Here is a 14,559-nt window from a genome sequence, read left to right on the forward strand (position 1 = left end):
CAGTCAACTTGTGTTTTTTGACAAGCAAACTAAACTATTCTCGATAATTCATCGTTTGAGGTTGTTTAGTTGGCATTAATACTAGTGCTCCTTCTACCATTAACTAAGCCTTGTTCCTCGCTCGGTTTGATTCGTATTCAAAAACGAGCTATCAAATCTTGAGCTGGATACTTTCTTTTCCAAAAGGGGAAGGGAGTAATGGGCAAGATTGAGTTTTATCTAAGATTTCTTTTGAGTGCGATGACACCAAGGTTTGTTTATGTATGGACTGGATGGTGGCATTGTAATTATAAATCTTGACATCTTTGCTTCTCTCTGGTTTTCTCTCTCTATCTCAACTTGTTTGTATTTGTTACAAGTGGGCACTCTTTTGATTTAGGCAGCTTCAGGATTGCGAACTTCGGGCCATCAATTTTTTTTCACCCTCTTTTTTTTCAACTGAAACCAACAAAGAACATCGAAGTTATAACGCTTCACTTTTATTTCCAACTAATCGATTCTTGCACATTCAACCATGTTTAAGAAATTCAGTAAAGATGATATCCATTCTCGTTCAAATATCAAATCATCAGTACAACGAGGTTTGAAAACAAATTTCGTCAACTCGTATCCAGATTTATCCAACGCAATTGATAACATCATACCTAAGAAATCACAAGTCATATTGATAAAATGTGAAGACAAGATCCAATTATACTCTGTCAACAACAGTAATGCCACCAACCAGGATGATCACGAAGACGATGATAATAATAATGAAATTGTTTTGATTCAGCATTTCACCGATATCATACCCACATTGAGAACCGTACATAAATACCCCGAATTGTTTCCTCGAGTGCAAGTCGATCGTGGTGCCATTAAATTCGTAATGAGTGGAGCTAATATCATGTGTCCTGGATTGACTTCCAAAGGTGGTCAATTACCTGAGGACAATTTGCCCGTAGATACAATTGTTACTGTTTATGCTGAAGGTAAAGAGAATGCATTGGCTATTGGGAAGTTGGTCATGAGTGTGGATGATATCAAGAATAAGAATAAGGGAATCGGTATTGAATTGTTGCACTACTTGGGTGATGGGTTATGGAATCATAGAGAATAAGAGGGGAGTCATTTTGCCTCGTATGGTAGGGAGCAAGTGGAGAAGAGGATAGAGATATAACACTAAGTTTTGACTTTATATATCTATGTTAGGCGTAACGATATCAATATAAATATTTTGATTATCATTCAATGAATAATCATTTAGACAACTCAACCAATTTTCATCTAATGTATAACGAGTAGCAAAATTGGAATCTTCATTTATGAAGTAATAGATGGTAAATTGTAAAATCGATAAGTTTGATAAATATAATCTTGAGATTAGTCCTTTAAATTTCAATATTGATGTTGTTTTTAGGAATTTATGATTTGATAACATTGTAGATTGAGAATGGAAGTTAGCAGTGTTGGATCCTTCCTCTTGTTGTTGTCCTATAGCCTTTTCGTCTTTTACCTTGTTGCAACATATTTTCAATTTCAAGTTGATCCATCTTTTAGGTTGAGTAGAACTTGAAACAAGCTCTTTCTTGTCAGTATCAGTTTTATCATACTTGTGTAACAAGTTGTTCCATCGCATTGAATTATTCACTTCATATTGGCCCGATTGGACTTTGGATATAAAATATAATTCACCATTTTCAATCTCAGATGCAGTCAAGTTAGACCCATTTAACATAATCAGTTTGTTATCCATTGTTGTTGTCATCGCACATTCAAATCTTCCTATTAACTGACATGTCATTTCATCAATGGATAAACTATCTAGTATGGGATTATGATTGATGCGTAAATCAACCAAGTGAGGAAACACTTGTGATAAATTATCTATATCTAACCAAGTTGATAATTTATTATATCGAACATCAAGTGATTTAATCATGTCGATTGGCTCGGTCGTGTTGCTCACTGATTTGATTTGACAGTGGGACACGTTTAATGTCTGTATTGATGATGGAAGACCAGTGGGGATTGTGGCCAAGTTATTGTAAGATAGATCCAACACGGATAATTTACGATTGTTGACAAGATGTAGCAAGTTTATATCCTCATTGGTGTAATTATTCCCCGATATGATTAGTTCTTGCAAGTGAGGGAAGTGGGCCAAGATGGAATTCAACTGAGGTATTGGAATCATAGTTGATGCCATTTTTAATCTATGTAGATTAGACTGAATTAAATCCTGCCGCCCAGCTTGGTATTCCTTCCCGTGTACTATCTCATATGAAGCAAATCGATTTCCATTGATATTCAACACCTTTAAATTGGGTAAACGAGAAACAATACTCCAAATATCAGCCATCTGAGTAAATAAATTACCACTTAGATCCAAATTAGTCAAATTTTGTAACCCAAGAAACACATCATCATCAACATTGCCAACCACATCGCCAACCATATCATTAGCCACACAATAAATCAATTGATGATCTAAACTCAAAGAATACAAATTCTGCAATCGTGATTGGTACTGGTTCAACTGCTGCCAGCCTAATTCTTCAACTACTTTATTCCCAAATTTAATCTCCCTCGCTTTATGTTCCAGCACGTCAAGATACTGTTGATGGATGACTTGTACAAATGATTTGCGATCACAGTTTAAGTTCTTGTTGGTTGATTTGATAAAACTGGCTGAGTTGGCAATTGTCGGAGTAAAGTACTGCACGCCCTTTAATATGCCGTTGTTTTTGCCTCGGTTAGAATCATCCCATTCTAAGCCATAGGCTAGTATTTGAGGGCCCCATTGTGGAATATGGCCTACATATTTGATTGTGGCTGTGTGATTGTCAGTAGTTGATACCCGGTCATATAGTTTATACTGTGTCAGCATTGAAAGACCAACAAACTGACCGGTGATGTTTTTTGTTTCTGATTTGAGTTTGTTTGAGGGAACGCGCGGAGGTGGCATTTTGCTGCAAAAACGCCATCATCACTTAATTCGTAAAAATAGGCGATACATCTATACAACAGCAACAAAGTACACAGAATTATACACACCCCTACTAATATAGCTAACTCCATTCATTTTACTCCTTCTTTAAAAATTGTTTGATTGTATCAGGCAATTCTCCTTTAAATTTGAGATACTCCTTTTCCCAATACCCAATCATATCAACCACTCTAGTAGATCTCTTGAAATTATCACCACTTGCAGGCGACACAGTTTTTGATTCAGTAGCTTCTGGGTCTAAATATTTTTCAATCTTGAGCTTCAATTTAGTATCATACTTAATTTCTTGCCAATCACCAACCAAACCGGGAATATAAAGATAATTATAATCCGATTTTAAGCAAAAATAATTTCGAACTTGATAAAAGAAGGCCACAGTGGGTATATGTACTTGGCCGTCTTTTTCATCACAATCATAGCTACCCTTTCCACTAATCAAGAAATTGAGAATGTTGTCATAGTATTGAGTAATGTATAAGTCATCATCCTGAGCAAATGCCGCTGCCGACAAGAAAAATTTCATCAGTAAATCATGATAATTTGGACAAGTTGACTTTTTCAATATACTTCTTCGGCTGTGTCTTGATGTTTGCTCCAATATGTATAATCGTTGATAAATTTTAGCCAAAGTATGGAATTTAAAAGTAGAAACAAAGGAAAGTCTAATGATTTTATCAACAAGTAATTCTAAATCTTTTCTATGTTGTTGTGGTTCATTTGATTGACAGATATATTTGAGAATCAACACATGGTTATAGTAGTCAGACTTTTCATCTTCTGCTTCAATAAATAATTCAAACGCCTCCTTATATTCATGACGCAACATGGCAATAAATCCTTTGATTATTTTCGTTTGTTGAAAAGTGGAATTGTACACATTGCCTGAGGAAATTGCTCTAATGTCTCCAGCAGCAGCAGCACCATTTCCACCAGACCCATTAGCAACAGAGCTGATACCACCATTAATACTACTTCCGCCATTAATTGGAGTTAATCCACCCAAAAAAAAAGCTGATACGGTTCTTGTTTTTGGTGACTTATTACCACCAGCATTATTGGTTTTGGCTTGGTTTTCAATGAATTCGAAATACTGATTCATAATTGGTTCTAATTTCAACATTCCGTAATAAGCAATACTGGGCCCTAATACTAATATAGCTTCAACCAACAATTTAAGTGGATTCAGTTTTAATAATTTTCTTTCCTTATCCCATTTTTGTAATAATATATCTGCATGGTTAATTTTACCAATAATGATTTGGCATTTGCCGGTAAATGAATCTTTGGGGAAGAACTTATTTAAAGCAATTAAATCCAAAACCTGATCATCAAATGATTTGCATTTGCCATTGGTTGGTTGTCTAGAAGGTGAGTTGTTAGTAATAATGAAGATGGAAAACCCTCCCCGCCTCGATTTCAGCAAATTTCCAACAATACCTTTTACATACTTGTTTAATTTTGTCAATTCCAATTTATTTAATAAATTTCTTTCCAACTGGCATATATCAGCCTTCATTTCATCAAATTGTTTAGGACCTGTCAAATTTCTTCGAGAAATATCCAAAATTTCACCAAGACAACCCATAGCAGAATCTCTGTCATTTAAATCAGCATAAGTATAAGCTAATACAGTGATGAACTCTTTTCTATCGATCTCGTTGGGCGCCAAACATATAGCTACACCAATTTCTCTAAACCCGCTGGTTAATCTCCCAAAGTGGACCATAGTACAGCCAATAATTAAATGAAATATTGGAGGTATGATGTTTAATTGAGAAATGTGAGGGAGCAAAAACATGATTTCCACAAAGTTGTTTTCATTGTAGAGCTGTCTCATTTGTGAGTATAGCCTAATTGTTGTTTCATTTTGTTTAGTATCAATATTGTTGATATCACCATCTGGTGGTGGTAAACCATGCAAGTTTTGCAAACCAAGGGAATCATCTACTCCATTCATAATTAGCTGTGTCTGTTTATGTTGATTCTGTTGTTGATGGTTACCAATGATATCATCAGTTCTATCTTCTAGATTAATATATACTGGTGGATGATGCTCCATAATGGTTGAAAATGAAGACGGGTGATAGATGATATTTGTATGATATGGCAACCAAAAGTGGAAAGTAAATTGAAAAAGTGTTGCAAAAAAAAATCAGAATAAAAAAGAACAAGAGTTAGAGCCAGTAGAGAAACGCAGGAGGTGGAGATAGAGACATTGTGTAGCAGATGTGTCTGTGGTTGGAAGGGAAAGCTCTAACTTTTGATAGTGATAATAACCACACGTCTGCTATTGGTACTAACTCTGGTAATGAGAAGATGATATATCCCTCGTTTTGGGTGCACGTCCTATTCTTCTTTGTTTTAGTTGTTTTGTGTGTAGGGAAATAGATTATATTAAAGAGGGGAACAATTCTCTTGGTTTTACGAATAACAATAGTATCAAAACACACGACCTTTAATTTTAAATCTCAGCTTTTTTTTCTTTTTACTTTTTAGTCATAAAAAGTATGGGGTAACCCTTATGTTATGACAAAGGACAACGCCACATTCCACCTAACTTTTTCAATCAATTCCTAACCTTTATATATACTCTCCTTTTGTATACTCCCATATTGATAAGCTATATAAAACATTTATAAAAATTAAGGAGTAGTTTACTGTTATTTTGCTGCATTCTGTTACATTCTGTTACCTGTTATCTTTGTAAGACCAGCAATTACGTAATTGAAAGAAAGATCATTCATTTTTTGTTTTATTATTTTTGATCACGTGTACACTACTTTCTAATGACTCCACGACATCCAAACATAAACACATATCCCTTCCCATTATATCCCTTTATCTGCTTATATATTCGATATGGTACACATTTAGTTTGTAGGATATACAATATTATTCTCTCAAGGTAAACTAGTACACTCCATGTAACATATATTTTATTGAGGGGGGATATTATTGCTGCTGTTGCGAACTTTTCTCTTTCGCCGAAAGTTACTAACTAAACTAAACTAAACTGATCTCAAAACTTTTTTTTTCTCATTAAGAAAAACAACCACCACAGCATAAACAAATCTATCGAAACGTCTGCTACAAAACAACAGCCAAATCTGTATTACACCCCCTTGTTTTCAACTGCTACTGTTTTAGTATAATTGTTATTACTCTTCCATATTGATTGAGATAATTTGACACCTACGATTAACTGGCTTTAATGTCACAGTCATCCTCACCAGCACTAACCACCACAACTGCAGTACCTACATCACAGCAACAACAAAAACAAAAACAACAGCAGGACCAAAAGCAGCAGCAACAACAACAACATCTATCACTGCATCTACATCTATATCAACAACAACAACGACAACAGCAGCAGTCGCTACAAACGTCTGACAAGTTTGTTCCAATTAGTCTAAACAGCAAAAGTCAGCCAATATCGCAATTGCAACACCAGCCACTGGTACCTCAACCAACCACCACCACCACTACATCTGCTAATACGTCAACTCCTCCTAATCAAATGTCGAAGTTAGATCCTCCTTTAACAACTACAAAAGCATTACCTTCACCCTCCAACCACACTTCAGCTGTTGGTGATAACGATGTAAATAGACAACAATCACTTTCACCTACATTTGGCCTCAAGTCACTGGAGCATTCTAGAAGACACATCCCTCGAGATATTCTGATATACTATGACCCTAATAATGAGCAAATATCGCAACAATGTTCACCTTTTTCCACTCCCAAACGATTTTCATATGACCAATTGCATCAAAAAAATAGTCACCACCATCAACAACAAGACAACAACGTATCTCGAGATATTGATAAGGAGGCCATCTCTCCTCGTCAGCTATCATCAGGAAATGCTTACGATAATGAAGTCATGAATAAATTACATGCCAAACTAGAAAAGACTAATGACAGCACTACCAACCATCCCATATTTAGACTCCGGTCTCCGCATCAACAACCACCTTCAGCATTATCACATGTGCAATCACTGCTTGTATCACCCCTGCATTCTCAAGTAAACTTTAATATCAATTCCAGACCCACGACACCGTCTGGATATAATTCACCGGTCAAAGAAACCAAGCATGTATTATTAGAGTACGACCCCATGACGAAACGAAAAGTGCTCAATACTTACGAGATACTTAAAGAGATTGGAAAAGGTGAACACGGTAAAGTCAAATTGGCTAAAGATTTAATCAATAAGGAATTGGTTGCTATCAAGATTGTCAATCGAAAATCGAAAAAGGAAAGACCGTCATTGAGGATAAGAAATAATAATAATGGTAAAAGTAGTAGTATCAGTGAACACGAATTGAAAATCAAGCGAGAGATTGCTATTATGAAGAAATGTCGTCACAAGCATATTGTCTCGTTGAAAGAAGTTTTGGATGACACCAGCTCGTTCAAGATTTACCTAGTATTGGAATACATGGAAAAGGGTGAAATCAAATGGAAAAGGCTTCACCAGGATTTGTATCAAGGTAAAGGTCAACTGGAGAATGATTCGAGTGATCTGGAAATACCATGTTGCGGCAGAAATGGTGGTGGGCCTCGACAACCCCATCATCGCTTTGCTAGTGAAGATGATTTACTTTCCAATGAATTTAGTCCTAATTTGAATTTTAGACAATCGAGAAAAATATTTCGAGATGTCTTATTAGGATTAGAGTACCTTCATATGCAAGGAATTGTTCATCGCGATATCAAACCAGCAAATTTGTTAGTATCGTCGGACAATGTCGTCAAGATTAGTGATTTTGGTGTTTCAATTGCCTCCTCATTAATCGAAGAAGATCTGGGTATTTTGGTTAATGAATTGGATTTAGCCAAGACTGCTGGTACTCCTGCCTTTTTTGCTCCTGAATTATGTCAGCTCGATGGTGAAGATGATGGCGAAGATGACATTGATTCGACTTCTTATCCAAAGTCGCCCAAAATTGACTACAAAATTGATATTTGGGCCCTTGGTGTTACATTGTACTGTTTGTTATTTGGTAAAGTTCCGTTCAATGCAGAATCAGAATATAAGCTTTTCAATGTCATTGTCAATGATCCAGTACAATTCCCACCCGACATTAAATCATTTAATTCGCCTGGTTGGGTAAGTGATGAAGAATTTGAATTGGCAAAAGATTTACTTTCTAAGCTATTGCAAAAGAAAAGCTCGGAACGTATTTCGATTCAAGAGATCAAAGAACATCCATTTACGCTTATGGACTTAGATAATAATCTTGAAGCATTGCATGAATTGTTCAATTTAAACTCCTCAACGGCAAACAGTCCATTAGATTTCAATTTGAGTGATCAGGATGTTGTAACCAATGACGAAATTGAAAATGCAGTAATTGGATGTGGAACTAGGATTAAACGAAGTTTAGTCAAAGCGATCAAAGCCGGAGGGATCAAAGACTCTGAATTGAAAAGTAAATTCCAAGCTTTGCAAATGGAGCATTCGAGAAGTGAATCCAGTGACGAGTCTTCAAGTGGGTACTCGACCTTCAATTCGAGTTATAAACTCAACTCCATGCAGCAGAATAATCACTCAGTGATTCTATCAGAGCAACCAATGGTTGTGTCTTCTCCATTGCAATCGAATGGAGATGCTCAAGCAACAAAGACGAGGTCAAGAACTGAATCAGTTACCCATAATCCACATGTGCCATCACACTTATCCCAACAAGTTTCCAGCAATTCAAGCTCACCTATTTCTGCACAAATTCCCGTTGCATTTTCTGGTGGTGGACCTAAAGAAGGAAGTAAAAGCCTACTTCACGAACGATTAGAATCCCAAAGTGGAACTCCAAGTAGAAGAGGTAGTTTTGCTCGCAAAAGCTTTATTCACGATATTATTGAGTCACACAGTGGTGCATCAAGTAGAAGAGGAAGTGCTGCTGCTATTCCGATAGTTGAAGCACCACAGATTGAAACGAAACGTAACGTTGGTGGTAATTTATATTTAAAGAATCAGTCAATTGTGGATACTTTTAAAGGGATACAAGAACAAGATGATAAAAGAAGACGGTCAAGCTTATTCTCAAATCATGTTGGGTCTACAAATAAAAATTCCATTTCTCATGATGCAGCTGCAAACCAATCGTCATTTGCAAACCTGGTGTATACATCATCACCATCTCAGTCGGTACAGCAACAGCAACATTCACAACCAATCCTGCTCCCACAGAAGGATAATAATAACTCTTCATTGGTTACCCCCATTCCCGTACCTGCAGTTAAACCCAATTTTGAATTTTTCCGTAATAATGGCATGAACCTGGGTGATCTGTCAGATCATGATCCTACTCAAGGAGCCACGCGTGAACTGCATTTGTATAAATATGTTGATCAAACTGAAGGTGAAGACCCGGGAGAAGTAGATCCTGTGGGATCTTCATTCATGTCATTACCCTTGACGGGAAGCTTCGCATCATTGGATAGTATCAATGATGAGATGTTACATTTGAAGTATAAACCATATACTATAACTGATCCAAATGAACAACGACCAATTACATCCTTGAGAAAAAGGTCTAGTTTTTCCGATTCAAATTTACTCAAAAATAATCACAATAATGCATCTAATGAATTGAATAACAAATTTGAGTCGTTTAATCTTGAAGATCTGATGAGAGATCTGAAACAAAAACGATCACAAAAGAGATTGAGTGATGATAATGGTGTTGCACCTGGCACGAAGCCGGTGATTTCGTTGACAAGACTGTCAAGTAGTGAATCGTATTCGTCATATTCGTCAAGCAGTGGCATTTCAGAAAATGATTCTGCAGCTGAAGAAGATGAAGAAGACGAAGAGGGGGATGATTCAGATGAAGAGAACTTGACACTTGCTTTCCATTCTAAAGTGACACCATCAAGACGTCCACCGTTTTTGTCTTTTAGTCAACGTTCGCAATCGCATGATTCAAGACTTCCTTATATCGCCTCTCGTGGACAAGCTGCTACTACAGATGCAGTTATATTCAACAGTGACTCCCATGACTTTGAAGACGTTCCTATGGGTTTGATTGACTCTACTACACCAGACAATGTGTCTAGATCCACGGTGCAATCTTTACTGTTCAAACAAGGGCCACCATCTAGAGAAGATGCCAGTAATGGCTCATTATCGGTGAAGCATCTTGATTCATCGACAACTCCGTCGCCCCGACCTCCACGACTGCAACCAGTAACATCATCAACAACCTCCCTGAAGGATAAACGACCCCAAATCTTGGCCCAATTCACCGCGTCCAAACAAAAACAAGAGACATCGACTCCCACGTCCATCCTTCGAGAAAACATATTCCATCATCAATTCAACAATCATTATAATAAAGCTCCGGTGTATTCAGAATTCCCCAACTCAAACCATTTAGGTAATAATCATCAACAAATTATTGAATCATCAGTAAAGAAGTTTAAACAAAATCGTCCCAAATATTATCGATCAAATTCTGTCGCGGTGGGCATTTTGCAACATACACTGGATGAATTGGTGGATGATATGATTGAACAAAGAAAGGAAAAAGCTTGAGCGGAGAGATGAAGTAAAGGTAGGATTATTTTTACTTTATAGACTTGGTAAAAAGGATGTATTGTAGAATTATCTCTTTGGATATTTAAAAACCCTGAGGTAATGTTCTTGTACTAGATCTCTAAAGTATCGATAGTATTAGTAGGATGATGACGCACACAGTAATTATGTGTTTTGAAAAACTTGCGCTTTTTCCTCTCTGTAAACTTTTGTAGCACCGTTATATGAATGGAGGACGGATTGGACCGAATTATCGTGCTTCATATAGGTGCTGGGAAACATAATGAAAAAAGTAGGAACGACTATGTCAAATTAATGAAAAAGGCTTTAAAAAAAGGTGATATAATTGCGGTCAACAATATCTTAGAGCACTCATCATTAACAAACACTGGATATGGATCTAGTTTGAATATTTTAGGGGAAGTTGAAATCGATGCCAGTTATTACAAGAGCAATGGTGAATCAGGAGCCCTTTCAGGCTTACAAGTTGATTCGCCAACACAGGAGATGTTTCGAATTTTCAATAAAATCAATGATCAACATAATACTACTGGAGAACAGAGACTAACACGACCGGTGAGCTTAAATTGCACCAGTTTGAAAAGATATATGGATATCCCAACTAATGAAAATCTTGTATCTGCCAAATCAAAAAGGATTTACGATATGTATAAGGATCGAATACTAAAGTACCATGGTGATGAGGTTATAAATGACACCATTGGATCCATAGTAATAGACACAAGGTTCAATCACACTGCATTAGCTACTACATCAGGTGGTCACTTCTTCAAATTACCAGGAAGAATTGGGTGTGCTGGTATAGTTGGAGCAGCTATATACTATGAAAAGATTAACGATTTGGAAATTAGTTGCATGTGTTCAGGAAATGGAGAACAAATTATTCAAACTTCATTAGCACAACTGATTGTTAAAAATGTTCGTTATATAGATGAAGGAGACTATGGTCCACAATTGGAAAGGCTAATTCAAGAAATGACGCCCCAGATTTACTGCGGTTTCATTGTTGTATTGAAACGATCAAATGGAAGGATACAGCTACTATATGGACACACTACTGAATCATTCTACTTTGGCACTAGAGTTCATGACGCAACAAGAGTTATTCTCAGTTGTGCTGAACAAGAGGGTAAATTTACCTTTGGCGAATATAAACTAAGATGAAGAATAAAGAGACTCCAACGCTTCAATCATTGTATATATATTTCATGGTAAAACAACAAAAAAATACACACACATATATTTATTAAACTTCTTCCCTTTGGTTTTCAACATTCTCTTTTTAATTTGTACACTGATTGATCACCCGCAAAACAAAGTTTCAAATCACTTAACGAGAAGTGGCTTTAACTTTTTGGAATGAACCTTTAGCGCTTTGCTTAGAGACAACTGGGTTACCAGCAGCAGCAGCCTTAGCCTTTTCAGCTTTTCTAGCAGCCTTAGCAGCCTTCTTGGTTTCCTTATCCTTGGCCAATTTAGAGTCTCTGGCAGCTTTTCTTTCTGATGGCTTTTGGCTTCTTCTTTCTTTAATCAATTCCAATGAAGCACCGACGATAGCTCTTTGGTGCTTAACGGTCTTTCTGGTTCTCTTTTTAGAAGTTTCTTCAGAAATACCCTTTTTGTGGTGTCTTCTGTACAAAACAGTCCATGAAATTCTTCTTGGGTTCTTTCTTTGGTGGAAAAGGGAGGCAGATTTTGATGATTGGAATCTAAAGATTTTGGAGTCACCTCTGACAAACAAGGTACCTCTACCTGGGTAAATCTTAGAACCTGAAAAGGAATCAACTTCGATCTTCATTTTTCTAAAGGAATAAGATTGTTAGTAAAATTGTTGAAATACTGAGTCAACATTCAATATCTGCCTTTGGGAAGCAGTCGTAACTTGGATTGGAAAAGGAAAACATTAACTCAGTGGACAATCTCCTGATAGTGATCTGAGCTAGTAATCAGGACTCACTCTTTTGAGCATATTTCTATTATGTGCAAATTAAATTGTGATTATCCTCTTCTGTCTATTTCTCTGCGTACGTAACGACTCTTCTTAATCTCGCCAACAGTTCCCACTTGATGTTAAATATTGAATCTCCATGTAGTTGGTCTCCTCACATACCTATTGCGTTGTTAATTGGTCAAAGAAGGTAAGTCTGATAATTTGATGGTAAATTTCAAACCTTCTATGGATTTTTTCGGTGTGTGTGCGTAGTGTGTAGTGTGTGTAGAGTGTGTGTAGAGTAACAAACGAAAAAAAAAAAATTTGTTCAAAATAAATTAGGGCTGTGACCCGAGATTTTGTATATTGCACGTGCGCCATTACAAGTGTGCTTTTCTCACTTTCGCTCTTTCCCTCCATTGCGCAGAAATAAATTTTCATCTTCGTAAGTATTACCACTGGTTTGAGCTCTTTCTTTCACCACATCAAGACCGGAGTGTAACCTATTGATATAAACAGATAAATAAAACACAGAGATGGTCCGTATATTTCCAAGCTAAAGATACCAACACAATGACTTTGAAGTATTCACAGCTTCAGCCTAATTAGGGCATTGCATTTAATGTATGTCAGGGTTTTTTTACAAAAGTCCAAGTCGATGTTGAAGTAGATTCTCAGAAGGGCCAAAGAATACTAACTAACCTCATTACAGGCACCAAAATCAGCTAAGAACCAGGAAAACATCAACGCCAAATTGGCTTTGTCCATGAAATCCGGTAAATTTACCTTGGGATACAAATCAGTTGTCAAATCAATGAGAACCGGTAAGGCCAAATTGGTCATCATTGCTGCCAACACCCCAGTTTTGAGAAAATCTGAATTGGAATATTACGCTATGTTGTCCAAGACCCCGGTTTACTACTTCCAAGGTGGTAACAATGAATTGGGTACCGTTTGTGGTAAATTGTTCAGAGTTGGTACCTTGTCCATTTTGGATGCTGGTGACTCCGACATTCTTACCTCAGTTTAAGTTGGTAATATAATTTACATATATAGTATATAATTGTGTTAATGTATTATTAATTTGGGGAGTACTACAGATGTAAAATCCTTAGTTGGGATGCCATACAATGAAGATGCACACAGCCACTTACTGGGGGCGGGGCTTCACTCACACCCTTTTGTCTAAAGTAGCTTGCAACTGTCTAATCTTGATTTCTTCTTTTTGTATTTCCGCGTCAAGATCAATCAATTCACCGCTACTCACAACATGGTCAGTGGGAACCTTGAACTCCGTCCACAAAGCTTGTTTTGCATTGGCCAACTCCTTTTCCATACCTTCAATTTCATTACTAACGTGAACGAATTCCTGGCGCAAATGCTCTACTTTACTCCTGATTACATCGTAATCTTCAATCAAATTGGGATATTTATCAACCACAGCAATAAAATCCTCAAATGACTCATGCAAATTGTCACTCTCTTTAAACTGAACCTCAATACTGCCAGAAAATCGATCAGGTCGATATAATGTGGGTAGCCTAACTATTGGTTGTTCATAATCAACATTCTCCGACTCATTCATCAGAATAAATGATGGATCATCAAAATCATGTTCGAGATACATTGATTTTCCATCAACCCGCTCCACTTTGGGATCATCTAGACTCGTCTGGTTTGATGATAATGATAATGGTGTCGTTGTGGTTGCATTGATAACTTTATACAATCGTCGTTCGTCAGGTGTGGGATCTCGTAATAGTGATTGAATCGGTGGTGGATTAACTATAGCATTGGTAAACATCCCCGGGGTTTCAAAACCAAAAGATTCTATCGATTGTGTAGCTTTGTCTATGCGGTCTAGCTCGGTTAATAGTGTCATCGTAATTTGTGTCTGGGCAAAGGATTATCTGGTTGATAAAAGCAGAGCAAAGCGTGTTAGTTTTGTTTATGTTTTGGTTTTTGTATGGCAAGCCGCACAGATAACCGATTTTGGATGTGTTCATCGAAGTGAACTTTTTTTTAAGATTTAGATGACTGGAGACTATTATTCAATAGATACCAGAT

At 36.8% G+C, this 14,559-nt stretch overlaps 8 protein-coding genes across 8 annotated transcripts; 4 read left to right on the plus strand and 4 right to left on the minus strand. All coding sequences in view use genetic code 12, as the record gives it.

The window, feature by feature from the left end:
- Window positions 1–514: 514 nt before the first annotated feature.
- CANMA_003623 (translation machinery-associated protein 20) lies at window positions 515–1,102 on the plus strand (the record flags this gene model as incomplete). The annotated part of the gene is made up of 1 exon (XM_051815815.1): window positions 515–1,102. The coding sequence occupies one exon, from the start codon at window positions 515–517 to the stop codon at window positions 1,100–1,102; it is 588 nt and encodes a 195-aa protein (XP_051670759.1).
- Window positions 1,103–1,177: 75 nt separating this feature from the next.
- Window positions 1,178–2,872, minus strand: CANMA_003624 (uncharacterized protein; the record flags this gene model as incomplete). Its single annotated transcript, XM_051815816.1, has 1 exon — window positions 1,178–2,872. The coding sequence occupies one exon, from the start codon at window positions 2,870–2,872 to the stop codon at window positions 1,178–1,180; it is 1,695 nt and encodes a 564-aa protein (XP_051670760.1).
- Window positions 2,873–3,068: 196 nt separating this feature from the next.
- On the minus strand, window positions 3,069–5,051 carry CANMA_003625 (uncharacterized protein; the record flags this gene model as incomplete). The annotated part of the gene is made up of 1 exon (XM_051815818.1): window positions 3,069–5,051. One exon carries the CDS (start codon window positions 5,049–5,051, stop codon window positions 3,069–3,071), a length of 1,983 nt encoding a protein of 660 aa, XP_051670761.1.
- Window positions 5,052–6,203: 1,152 nt separating this feature from the next.
- CANMA_003626 (serine/threonine protein kinase) lies at window positions 6,204–10,541 on the plus strand (the record flags this gene model as incomplete). Its single annotated transcript, XM_051815819.1, has 1 exon — window positions 6,204–10,541. The coding sequence occupies one exon, from the start codon at window positions 6,204–6,206 to the stop codon at window positions 10,539–10,541; it is 4,338 nt and encodes a 1,445-aa protein (XP_051670762.1).
- Window positions 10,542–10,769: 228 nt separating this feature from the next.
- FGR10 (Fgr10p) lies at window positions 10,770–11,726 on the plus strand (the record flags this gene model as incomplete). Its single annotated transcript, XM_051815820.1, has 1 exon — window positions 10,770–11,726. The coding sequence occupies one exon, from the start codon at window positions 10,770–10,772 to the stop codon at window positions 11,724–11,726; it is 957 nt and encodes a 318-aa protein (XP_051670763.1).
- Window positions 11,727–11,892: 166 nt separating this feature from the next.
- RPL24A (60S ribosomal protein eL24) lies at window positions 11,893–12,360 on the minus strand (the record flags this gene model as incomplete). Its single annotated transcript, XM_051815821.1, has 1 exon — window positions 11,893–12,360. The coding sequence occupies one exon, from the start codon at window positions 12,358–12,360 to the stop codon at window positions 11,893–11,895; it is 468 nt and encodes a 155-aa protein (XP_051670764.1).
- A 754-nt stretch (window positions 12,361–13,114) lies between these two features.
- RPL30 (60S ribosomal protein eL30) lies at window positions 13,115–13,522 on the plus strand (the record flags this gene model as incomplete). Its single annotated transcript, XM_051815822.1, has 2 exons — window positions 13,115–13,120; window positions 13,205–13,522. The coding sequence occupies 2 exons, from the start codon at window positions 13,115–13,117 to the stop codon at window positions 13,520–13,522; spliced, it is 324 nt and encodes a 107-aa protein (XP_051670765.1).
- A 141-nt stretch (window positions 13,523–13,663) lies between these two features.
- Window positions 13,664–14,374, minus strand: SPC34 (Spc34p; the record flags this gene model as incomplete). Its single annotated transcript, XM_051815823.1, has 1 exon — window positions 13,664–14,374. One exon carries the CDS (start codon window positions 14,372–14,374, stop codon window positions 13,664–13,666), a length of 711 nt encoding a protein of 236 aa, XP_051670766.1.
- Window positions 14,375–14,559: the final 185 nt, after the last annotated feature.

This window comes from Candida margitis (genome assembly GCF_024628925.1).
Source record: "Candida margitis strain CBS 14175 chromosome Unknown scaffold34, whole genome shotgun sequence".
In the NCBI taxonomy this organism is placed as follows: Eukaryota; Fungi; Ascomycota; class Pichiomycetes; order Serinales; family Debaryomycetaceae; genus Lodderomyces; species Lodderomyces margitis.